Below are 12,449 nucleotides of genomic sequence, written 5' to 3' on the forward strand. Positions count from 1 at the left end.
TGTCAAATTGAATCATCCAACCTAAAACTATTCATGTGCACGCCTAGCTAGGGAAACCTGTAACGTTTTGTTCATTAGCCCTGCACCACAAAGTCTCCTTCTCCTCCTTTTTAACTCCACCTATATGATATTTTTATTTTTATTTTTATTTTTAGCACTTGTGTCTTAACAAATTAGCATCAGATTGGTTTTAAAATGCAAAAAGGAGGTTAAAAAGTCATGTGAACACAAGGAAGCCAACACTACGTATGACGGATACTATTGGCGATGCCTCGGGAAAGCAAGCTTTGGTATTCTCTTGTTGCACTAGTGGGTCAAACATTATTTGCAAAATTCCCCCCACAATACTAACCACGAGCTTGTTATTTTAATCCCAAAGTGCCCATCTATCCATCATCGCAAACTTATAATATACATTTATAAATAACCAACTCAGACTTCAAAGTATGATGACCATGTGACGCTCCTCTATAATAAATTGCAGAAATATTATAAATATATATATATATACGCACGGATTTTAAAGGAGGACAGGATCGGAAATTAGGAAATGTTTTTCCGTGCAACTGTGCACACGAGTGCACGGGATTTGATGTCGCACGTGCAACAGAGACAATATTATTTCAAATTATTCCACAAATATTAATTAAAAAAATAATATACAAAGGGATAATAATTATTAATTAAAGTATAGTGTTAGTTACAATGGCGGTTCTTTTTCCTCGTCTCTGTGGGAAAAAGAAAGCTTAACCGCTGCATGGTATGAATATTTTCTTTGCTTAATTTATTTTTATGTTGTCATATCGCTATCACTTTTATTAAATTATCATTCACTGTATAGAATGGAGGGATGAGATTAGAAGCATTTACTTCATGGGGTTTCGAAATTAAATGAGGATATATATGTCGGTGAGAACGAGAGATATGAGAGGTGCGGTTTGTAGAGCTTCTTTCATGTCATCATTAGCTAAAAAACAACAATATAACTTAATTAAATATTATTAGAATAAAAAGATGCTAACTTTAGTCTTCTCCTATCATTAATTTTACAATATTTCAAACTATCTGTAAGGATTTCTTTTGAGTCGGTCTTGGGTATCATGGAGTGTATTAGAGTCGTCGGTTATAAGTGATAATGCGTTGATGCGTATCTAATAATATGCTGATCAAACTAACTAGCACGGGTATAATATATTATTCACCTAGGGAAAGTTTTTATTTTTGTTTGGCTTTCAAATCAATATAAGTTGAAAGATGTCAGGAAGATGTGTGACATTGTAATTTATTATGGAATGGGCAAAATGGAATAGGAGATTGAATATGGATAAAGTTATTCGTTCATGTGGGGGGTCAAACCGGGTGGGCTGAGTGGCTAAGCAAAGGACGTACGAATAACAAAACGGATAGGAGGAGCAGAATACGGAATAGTTATGCCGATTTGGCAGCTAGCAATTGAATACGGATACCATGGATATAGCAAGCAAACTGATTCTTATCCCATGTGGGGGTGTGACGAGGGGGGACTAATATAAGAACAAAGACCCAACCCGCTGCTAAGAAAACTATCCACCCCCTAATCCCGGATAACCCTAAACAATCCGATACCTTTAAAAGCTTTATTCGGGAACACCTACTATTCAATCTGGTGGGCAGCGTGGCCAGTGGAAATAAACCGAGAATAAGCTTGCATTGAATAGATTAGAACAGGAATAGGAAAGTGGGATAGAGGAAGGGGCGACGAAGGTCGGTATAGTTTAAGAGGTTTCAAGTGGAGTTTGTGGGGGGAGGAGAACCGGCAGGTGGCGGTCGGGGAGTAGAGGCCGTTAAGAGCAGTACGGTTGGGGATTGACAGGCTGGAATGACAGCACTGCAGTAATAATCCGCCCTCCGATTCCGAGACAGCGGCTGTCGTCCACTGCCACCTCACCAAACTCACACCCTTCCACTAATTTAAATTAAATCCAAAAATAATAATAATTTATTTTACTAGTATTTATTTTTTTCATATGTAATCGGTTCAAGTTTATTCGTAGTTGGCCGTTGGAACGGCTATAGAGTGAGAAAAAAAAAAAGAAGAAGATTAATTCAAATCAAACCTTGACTTTTTCCATACGATGAGAAAAGCTTGCAGTTGAAGTCTCCTGAGATATTTCAAAATTTTAAATTAAACCCAATTTCTTGGACGGTTATTTGTTACATCTTCGGTAGAAAATTTTTTTGCCTAAACTTTGGATATATGATGGCTTAATATTTATTCGGTTAGTTTAGGAAGAGAATATTCACTAGCAATGATGGATAAAAAATAGTGAGATCTAGAAGAATGCTGTCCAGGCTGGCTCAGTCAAAGCTCCTGCGTGTCGACCCATCCTTTCCGTCCCCACTTTCCACACCCTAATCCCTAAACTATATTACTTTTCTCTCTTTCCTCTCCTCCTCCTCCCTCCTCATCTATTATTAATGGCAGTAGGTTAGTTTTGATTATTGATACCGATACGAATATAATTGCATCCATTTAGAGCTTTAATTGACCTCGCGTTGCACATCGTACGTCAATTGATGTACACGCGTACGGACGAGATAAAAACAACAGAACTATTGTGTGTGTGTGTGTATGTATGTACGTACGTACGTACGTATGTGGTGTTATATATATATATATATATATTTTTTTTTTTTTTACTACGGTTACTGCCACGTAAATGGCAAACGTAGATATCGCTCACTCGAGCTTGGGGCCGAAAAAAGTCTATAAAAGGAAACAAACAGCTCACACGTCGCCGATTTCGGTTTCGAATTCTCGTGCGATATTATTCGCCCCGGGTCCCACTCTTGTAACTCCTAACGGCTGCTAGTGGAAGGGGGGAGGGACGCGATTCCGGATCGGGGGAAACGCAGGGCCTCCGTACTGGGGGGAATCGGGAGGGAGATATTATTGTGGAGGGCATTTAAGGAAGTTGGAGAGAGAGAGGAATGGAGAGGAATGGAGAGGATGGGAGGAGATCGCAGCGAGCGGCGACGCGTGTCCAGGTGACAGCTGTATGCAAGCAACCGCCTGCCAACTTCCTATCACCGGTTGACGCTACCGGATTCTCCCGGTTATTCCCTCCCCACCTCTTATATAGACCTCCCCTGCCCCTCCCTCCCCTTCTACCTCACCGCTTCGAGCGGAAGCTAAAAAAGAAACGCCTTGGTTCTGTTTTCCTCTTTCCTTTCTCAGATCTCTCGATTTAGGGTTAGGGTTTTCAAGGGTTTGTGACTACTTGGGGTTGTATAGATCTCGATTTGAGACTTCGTATCTAATGGCGTCGATGGATCGGATCAAGGGGCCGTGGAGCCCAGAGGAGGACGAGGCGCTGCAGGTGCTTGTGGAGAAGCACGGGGCGAGGAACTGGTCGTTGATAAGCAAGTCGATCCCTGGGAGATCGGGGAAGTCGTGCCGGCTCCGGTGGTGCAACCAGCTCTCGCCGATGGTTGAGCACCGGCCGTTTACTCCTGAGGAGGACGAGACCATCATCCGAGCGCACCGTCACTTCGGGAATAAGTGGGCGACCATCGCCCGGCTTCTCTCCGGCCGCACCGACAACGCAATCAAGAACCACTGGAACTCTACCCTCAAGCGCAAGTACAACTCCGTCGCCGGTGATGACCTCGCGATCCACGTCGCCGACGAGGCGGCGGCGGCGCGACCGCTGAAGCGAGCGAGTAGCGTTGGACCGGTGATGTCGTCCGTCGCCGGAGGAGCAGGGCTCTGCTTGAGCCCCGGGAGCCCGTCGGGATCCGATCTGAGCGATTCGAGCCAACAGAGCCATCCTATCGTGCCACCGCAGCCGTCTGCATCGCATATCTACCGTCCAGTTCCCAGAACCGGCGGAATCGTGCCACTTTCCTCTTCTCTACCTCAGATGGATTCCACCGCCACCGCTTCTTCCTCGATCGTCGCCAAGACCGAGGATCCCGTTACCTCCCTCACCCTCTCTTTACCGGGGTTGGATCACTCGAGTCCCTCCGATCACCACAGCATCCCGGAGCCGCCTCGTCCGCGGCCACAGCTACCGCAACCGATCGCTGCCTGCGATCGGACGTCGGAGGAGCGGCGGCCGTCGCAGTTCCCCTTTAGCGACGAGTTCTTAACGGTGATGCAGGAGATGATCCGCAACGAGGTGCGGAGCTACATGTCTGGTCTAGAGTTGCGGTCTGGCGCCGCCGCGGGAACCGTCACATGCATGCCGCCGCCGACGCCGGAGAGCGTCCACGGCGCCGTTATGAAGCGTATCGGCTTCGCCACGATCGAGTAGTTTAGATAAGAAGAAAGCAAGCCCTTCGAAGACGTGCTCTTCTTTTAATTCTCTCCCTCTCTCTCTCTCCCTCTCCCTCTCCCTCTCCCTACTTAGTAGTTCAGTTCTCTTCTTCCCTTTCCTCTCTTGCTTATTTAAATCACTTCCAAACTCCTCTTCCCCCCCTTTAGATTTCCCATCACGCTATACAAATAACGTCTCTTTTTTTTTGTTTCTTGTACAGCAAAGTGAGCAAAAACTTTAAAAAAAAAGTTGAAATCTTTTATTTTTAGCCTGTCAGAAATCGATGAGAACTTAGTGCATTGAAGGGTTCTGAGTAGCAAAAGCTGAATGAGTTGTGGAAGTTGGAGCGGTTTGGAACAACTCGGGAGTCATTACGAGTGACAGCTAACTAATTCAGTTTTACTCGGTATTCATTCTCGGAGAAGATCTCGTTCTACCCCCACAATAACTTATCGGAACTGAATCCTTTATTATAGACGTTTTGCAAATCACACCCTCATATTTTTGCAGCAGTGGAAAATTATACGGTTTTAATTATAGTTCCCAATTTCCACTGTGTTAGTTTGTTTGGTGGGCAGGTAGTTAACGCGCTTAATTTAAGGCTTACGGATGGGATATTTCTCTGCAGTTATTAGTACAGTTCCACTCCGTTGACACCTTCTTTAAGGCCTCACGTGAGAGGATTAGTACTGAATCCTAATCTTAATCTTAATCTTAACAATAACAACATATTCTGAGGTCATTATCGGCTAAAGATGCATGATTATCTGATGGATAATTGCCTCGTTGGCTAGTTGGTTGGTCCTTATCCGTTAGTGGGGGTTGGAAACAACACGTCCACGACACGAATCTTGTGTGGCAAAATTTTTAAAATTAAAAAAATAATAATATATATTTATAAAAAAGAAGTCTTTCGTGATGTTCAACTAAAATCAAAGTATAATTAAGAATAAAATGGTGGATGGATTGAGTTAGGAGGTGGTTTTCGGGATTGGGATTGACGTGGACGTCCGCCGATTTTGATTGGATTGGTATTTGGAGGAAGAGAAGTCGTTGCATGCCAGTTGCCAGTTGCCAGTTGCCAGTTGGGTGGGTAAAGCTCCTTTTTCTTTTTCCTTTTCTTTCCTGGCTCCAATTTCTCCTTCTTCTTCTTTTTTAATTTTCTTTTATCTATCTATTTATTTAATTCTCTCTTTTTTAACATATGGTCATGTCCTTGCTTGGGTCGGAAGGGGAATGTTTATGTGTAGGTTCTCACGTGTTGATGCTCTCTCTCTCTCTCTCTCTCTCTCTTCTCTTTTTCTTTTTTTCTAAGTTTTTTTTTAAAAAATTCATAGCACACTTTAAAATTTAAATATGAATATTTTGCCATGTTAAATCCGACTCCATAAAATCGTACGATTTAAGAAATCAGATGACAACTTTTAAATTTAAGCCGTTAATCCAAAAAATAACTTATATATATACATATATAAAAATTCTTTTCCAAAAGACTCAATAATTTACTCAGTACATTTTAAACATAAATTTCCGAATTGGAAAGCGACTTAAAAGTTGTTGGGTGGTTCAATGATTTTGCTGAGCTGAAATTAATGCCGTAAAACTTACCTAAATTCATATTTAAAAGTAGGATTAAATATATTTTATCAAATGTTCAAATTTATTTTACTCTATGTATTTAAAAAGTCTCAAATCAATTTCGATATTTAGTGAATATGTTAATTTTTCTATCTAAATTAATACTCCCTCTATTTTAATTTTTTATAGATAAAAATGGCATTCCCCTCTTATATAAGCATGTCTTTCTCTTCAAATAATACTCACATATTTTTTTTTATTTTCTAGATTGTGCTAATTATGTAATAAATTTTATTAAACATGAGTTTTATAAAGTTTAATAATTTTATCGCATCTATAATAAAGATAAATATGGGTTTAAAAAAATAAGATTAAAAAACCCATTAATGTTGCTTAATAAACACGATGTAGCACTTTTGGTCATTTAGGTGTGTTGAATTAACTTTGACACAGTATCAATTAATCATAAATAAAGAGATTAATTTGAGATTTTTTAAAGTAAAATATATTTAACCTATAAATTCAAGACAAAATAGGCGTGCGGAAAATTTCGACCAACATCCTTAAAATAATAATAAAAAACCTCATTTTTGGTGGTCGTCGGACATCATTAGTTTCTTTTAAGTTTATACTTTTTTTAAGAGAATCATCATATTTATGAAGGCTAATTGTTTAATTATATATCTATTAAATAATGATATGAAATTTCTCCATACTTATCCTTGAAGATATATAAACGCCAATAGGGTGATTAGCCCCTTGATTTGCATGTGTTGACTTTACTTTATGTTAATAAATCTTACAAAAGAAAAGAAGACGGTGAATGAATTTTACCAATAACAACAAATTTAGATCAACCATTCTCTTCAAGTCAAACAAGTTGACCAAATATTTTAAGACACTCTGTTTCCACGAATGGGAGTTACTCTGTTGACTCATTGATCTCACCCGAAAAAAGTCAGACGAGGAGTAATTCCATGATCGCGTTCAAAAGAAAACAAAGTGGAAATTATACGAGAGAGGGTCAAATTATCGATGTCGGCAATCGGCTAATTAAAGTAATCCAAATAATCTAGTTGACAATTATGGCAAGTCAATATCACAAACATATGCATAGTTTCTTGCAGTACTCCAAGCTTTCCCCCCCTCCACATTTCCTTTAATCATTGCCATGATTATTGCGATTGTTTTGGAAAAAGAAATGGAAGCCGAAGGATGGTAATATTTGAGATTTAAATATCCAAATTTGATTGAGTAGATCTTTAGTTTGAAAGATAAATTAATTAATGATAATAAAAGAAGGGTGTAAATTATGGATTATTATTATTATTTGGTTGATTAATTTGATAACCCTAGTAGTGCCGTGAGAGTTCTTCTAACTCAGTAGGTTTTGGAATAGAAGATAAAGACATGGTGATGGATAGAGTTGTGGGTCTGAGGGATATTTGTTTGGGAGTTGGTTTCAAGTTGGCAGTCCAACTGCCAACTGTTTGGTGGGATGGATTGGGTGATAGAGATTTTCTTTTTCTCTTTTTCTTTTTCTAAGCAATAGTAGTATTTGGCCCATTTCTTCTAAGTTATGACAACAAGAGTCTTGAGTCAACCTCTTTTGTATGCATTTGAGTGTTTGGTCTCCACTGGAATTTCTATTGGTCAGGGCCGTGGGTCCATCCCTATTTAATTTAGTCACACTGCAATGTAATGCAATGCAATGGAAGGTAGTCGGTTGATTCTGTCAACACTTTGGTGACATTTCCTTTTAGTTTATAGCATAATATTATTAATTTAGTTATCTCGTAAAAAAATAAGTAATCTACCGTAGTGATTTTGAGGCATTAAAAGGTAAAATATATAATAACAAATTGAGTTAGAGTTCAGTAGAAACATTACATTATATATATATATATATATATATATATATATATATATATATATATATATTATTTTGCAAACCGAAGGGATTTAATGGAAATATAGTTGGAAGTAAATAATAAAAGTTGTCCTTATATATATATATAGACATTGATATAGATATATTACCTTTCCCGTAGTAGGTGCCGTAAGACATTTTCCAACTACGAAGTTAGTTGGAGTGATTACTTCGGATGAGACGTGTGAGGGAGACGATCATGGTCTTAAGTCCAGACGCTTGTGATGGAGATGAGATGAGAAGAATTGTATGCATTCATTCATCCTCTTAATAAATTTATTTTAATTTTTTTTGAATTTTTGTGTGCAAGTGGTCTTGACTTTGTGGGTATTTTTTTTGTTTTTGTTTTTTAGTTTTTGTTGGGTTGGGAAGCAAACAGAATCGTTTTTCTACATGGGTTTATGTTTTTGTTCTTCTGGGTGACCAAAGTACATGTTGGTATCCCAGTGTCATTTTCCATCATCTTGTGGCAATAATATAGCTTGTGATCACTCTTTTTTTTTAGGTGGAAAATTTTAACAATGACTGTCTTTATCTTATCATGTATCACAAGTTTCTTCGCCTAGTAACGAATACCATATTCTATATGCATTACTCTTATTATTATTATTATTATTATTTCTATTTTTATTTAATTGCCTCTTTTATGTAAAATGACCTAGAATCAAGCATGACATGTTAAGAGGGAATAAGAAAATTGGAATTCGATGCGCGATCGTCTCATCTAGGCCTGTCTGAGCGTATCGTCAGATGCATCTTAGCACATCGATCGCCTGCAAATGATATGGGTGTCATGGTCGCACTTGCTCTAGTTCTATGAGATCATCAAGTTATTTTGATTTCGTGCATAATTATAACCGTTAGATGCGCACGATCCATGCATCGATATATATTTAATGATTTGTCCGAATCAAACTCAAACTGTTTCATCTGGAGATGTATTGTTGGTGCCCTTCCCACCAAAGAGGTGCTTCACAAAAGAATACCAAGTATCGAACCCATGTGCATCTTGTGCCACTCTTCGGAAGAAACGGTGGATCATCTACTTCTTAGCTGTAGCTTCGCAAGAGTGGTTTGGTTTCACAGCAACCTGGGTGTCAGAACAGACAACATCTCCCTCAGATTGGATGAATGGCTACTAGTTAAACTCTACACTGACCTTCCTGATCATGAAAGGTTCTCACACTGTCTTGCAATCCTTTGGTGCATATGGAAAAGTAGAAACAAGCTCTTATTTGAAGGGATTGAAGTCTATCCAATGTGAACATCCAGCTTGGTTGTTTCAACTTCTATAGGATTTGACGGGTTTACTCCTGTGGACCTACAACGTAGTGGGCCCACCATTGTTCACAACCTCTCATCTCCCCTAGCGAAGGAGACATCGTTGGTTGGTCGGACGGTACTTGGTACAGATCTGACGTGAGAGGAGCCGCAATAGTGTTAACTGAGTTCCCTTTATCAACCTCAGGAGGAATAGAAACCTTCCTGGTAGACTGCATGAATGCTTTACACGAGGAAGCCCAAGCTTTGCCCATGCCAATCAAGGAAGCAACGAGGTTAGCCAAGGGTAGAAACGTATGGATCTTCAGTGATTGTCAGACTCTAGTCACCCTCTTAAATGATCAAAACTTGGTTGATGTGCCTTGGCACATCGCCTCTATAGTTGCTGAATGTCGATCTTTGATTTCTAATACGCCTTTGTTAAGGATTTGCTTCACTAGGAGAAGCAACAATACTTTAGCTAACGATCTAACCACAAAATAGAGGGGTGTGATAAAGATGCATATTTTTCTAAGCAAAATTTCTATTACAATTAACATACTTATTCACAGTTGGTAACCAAACATAAAATCTTATATAATTTAAAATAATTATTATATTTTACAACTAATAAATAAATAAGATGTGAGTAAAGTGAGATGTATCTAATTTATATATAAGAGATGTGTATAAAATTATCTTTATAAAAAATTTTATGTACGAACCATATGAGTAAATGTCAATCCCCCGGGTAGGGCGGGATTTGGCAACCTCAAATTGCTAGAGTAATATAATTATTTGGGAATTCTAGAGTGTTTAATTTCTAGTACCTATTTGGAGATAAATATGGAGGATTTAAAAATAATTATAAGTTAGGCGTCCAAATTCTCTAGTTTTGGAAAATAAAAAATCTGGATTTTAAATTCGGAGTATCAAACAGGCCCAATTAGTTATAGCCCAATTGCTAGCATTTGGGTCCATTTAACCAATTGGTATTGGGCTAAATCTCCCTGTCTCTTAAAGCAAAGTGGCCCAACCCGACCCGTTACGACAAACGCCTCTTCGTCCTCGAAATCGAAATCGAAATCGACGTTGGCGTCTCGTCTAGGGTTTTGTCTTAGCTGCACTCGTACGACGGCGATGTCTGCGCCACCGAGAGATGGCGGCGGCGGCGGACGCGATCTGCAGTTGGTACCCGCTCCGTCAAGAGATGGAGGCGCCGGAGTGGCGGGGAGAGAGCTCGCCGTCGTCGAGGGCGGGAAGAGCGGGGTGGTGTTGAGGGAGGACGAAGAAGAGCTGGAGGTGAAGCTGAGGAGGATCATGGAGAACGTACCAGTTAGGGTTAGCAATACTTCGGGTAGCTCCGCCGGATCAGGCTCCGGCGACTTCCATCAGGTGGCTTCTTCTTCTCATTTTTCCCCTTACTTTCTTCTTGAAAAGTTCCTCCTTTTTCACTTGTTTATGTGGATTGCTTACTGAAGTTTGAAGTAGGTATAGAGTAATTTAAGGAATGTAAGAGTGCCTCGTAAAGTGGTGGGTTTGTATGTTCATGAAGGTGGATGGCAGCTAATCTCTCGTCTCCTGAGAAAGAATAGTAATTGAAGCTAATCTCTTTGAACTCTTTGGTGTGCTCTTGAAAGGAGTGAACTATTAGTGGTTCAAGGATTTTGTTGTATTTGCTGATTCAACTTAGGGGATATGTGAAGGTGTTCAAATGGAGACATCTAGTGTTAATTCTTAATTCAGCTGGAGGAAGAACAAGATATTATTTCAATAGAAGCAGTAATAAGGATGTGTTTGGTGATGAAAGAGTTACAAAGTTACAGTAGGTAGAGGATAATTGTAGAGGTTTCAAATGAGTTGAAACATAATGATCTGTCGTCGTCATTATAATATTGTAACCTCTTTTCTTCATCTAACATCAAAAGAAGTCAGAAATAGATCAATCTCTCTTTAAATTGCGTAACTTCTTGTAAATCTTAGTGTGTCTTGTAAATCAGAAGTCTACAAGCAAGGTATTGCCATCATCTTTAGCTATTGAAGTTGCCCTCATGAGTGATCTATGTTATTGCCAAACTAAGATTTCTATAAAGTATATGTTTATATATGTCTAAATGGAAGTTCCCTCATAAAAGAAACCAGATCGAAGGACTGCCACTGGAAGTTGTCAAATTTTAAGATAGGTCAGTATATTACTAGTTGATGCATTAGTTGTTGAGGCAGAACAAATTTATCCATTACTTTCAAGTCCGTATGTTACTGTTGATGAGGGTATGTGTAAGTTCTATTTATCTATGCAACAGGTTAGGAGATCATTAGAGCTAATTAAGATGATCTTTTTCTTGGAAACTCTATGTATGTAATGACCCAAATCCAACTATAGCACTTTTGCCCATAATATTGTCCTTTTACTCTTATGCACTAGGTGATCTTTAGTTATCTTCTCCTGCATGTCTTTTCTTTTGAATTAATCTTATGCATAATTTCCCAGATAACCCAACAATGTTAAATTATTCTCCTTGTAGATAATGATATCTGATAGAACTTAGAATTTATATAGGACATACTAATGGGCGCTACGGCTACCATGTGGGGAACACACCCTTTTGTATTATTTTCTATGTTCTAATTTAATTAAAGTAATATGCTTATTTGTGGTGCAAATTTTTTTTTTTCAACTAAATGTGTTTAACAGTATCGGCAAATGAGACGGAAGGAACAGGATCGAATCACAAGGATGGACAAGGACTACCAGAGGAGGAAAGAGATAGCTGAGTTTACCATGCGAAGGGAGGAAAGGTTAAAAGCTGCAGAGGAACGAACTGCAAAGAAGCGCTTGAAACGCCAGAAGAAGAAACAAAGGAAGAAAGAGAAGAAGAGTAAAACTGATAATGGTGCAGAACTACCTACTAAGGATGAGTCTACAGATAATGAAACAGACGACGACGATAACTATGATGAACTGAAACTGTGAAAATGTCTGGAAAGTGAAAATGTGGGCCAATGGTTCAGGTAGCATCCCTTTACATTCCATGCAATTATGGCAAGGCATAAATATCATCTATTGGAAAGTGTGAGGATGTGCAAAGACCTATCAGATTGTTCTTCTTGGAGGGTATGCTTTTTGTTTATATTTTGATCCAAAACCGATAATATTTTTCCCCACAGTTCTTGTAAGGCTTTTAGTAGAGGTGTGATCTTTGGAACATGAGAACTGAGCGGGGAGAGTTAGTTGCAGATCTTACACGACAAGCAATTTATGTACCTCCTTTTATGTCTCTTCAGTTAAATCCATTTCCATGAAGATTCTTCTGTTAATTAATACATCAATGGATGCGGATGGAGTATATTCTTTCCAATCTACAAGTATGGACTGCAGCAGG

General features: G+C 39.0%; 2 protein-coding genes across 2 annotated transcripts; both read left to right on the forward strand.

The window, feature by feature from the left end:
* Positions 1–3,146: 3,146 nt before the first annotated feature.
* On the forward strand, positions 3,147–4,771 carry LOC140772092 (transcription factor MYB77-like). Its single transcript, XM_073113986.1, has one exon. It carries the CDS (start codon positions 3,300–3,302, stop codon positions 4,293–4,295), a length of 996 nt encoding a protein of 331 aa, XP_072970087.1. The 5' UTR covers positions 3,147–3,299; the 3' UTR covers positions 4,296–4,771.
* A 5,343-nt stretch (positions 4,772–10,114) lies between these two features.
* Positions 10,115–12,370, forward strand: LOC140771960 (uncharacterized). The gene is made up of 2 exons (XM_073113814.1): positions 10,115–10,461; positions 11,762–12,370. The coding sequence occupies exons 1-2, from the start codon at positions 10,207–10,209 to the stop codon at positions 12,038–12,040; spliced, it is 534 nt and encodes a 177-aa protein (XP_072969915.1). The 5' UTR covers positions 10,115–10,206; the 3' UTR covers positions 12,041–12,370.
* Positions 12,371–12,449: the final 79 nt, after the last annotated feature.

Source organism: Typha angustifolia, chromosome 12 (assembly GCF_048772165.1).
Source record: "Typha angustifolia cultivar Huaian chromosome 12, ASM4877216v1, whole genome shotgun sequence".
NCBI classification, from domain to species: Eukaryota; Viridiplantae; Streptophyta; class Magnoliopsida; order Poales; family Typhaceae; genus Typha; species Typha angustifolia.

Coding starts and splice junctions, on each gene's coding strand:
- LOC140771960 (XM_073113814.1), top strand. CDS start 10,207: ATGTCTGCGCCACCGAGAGATGGCGGCGGCGGCGGACGCGATCTGCAG. Junction 10,462..11,761: donor GCTCCGGCGACTTCCATCAG/GTGGCTTCTTCT, acceptor TGTGTTTAACAG/TATCGGCAAATGAGACGGAA.
- LOC140772092 (XM_073113986.1), top strand. CDS start 3,300: ATGGCGTCGATGGATCGGATCAAGGGGCCGTGGAGCCCAGAGGAGGAC.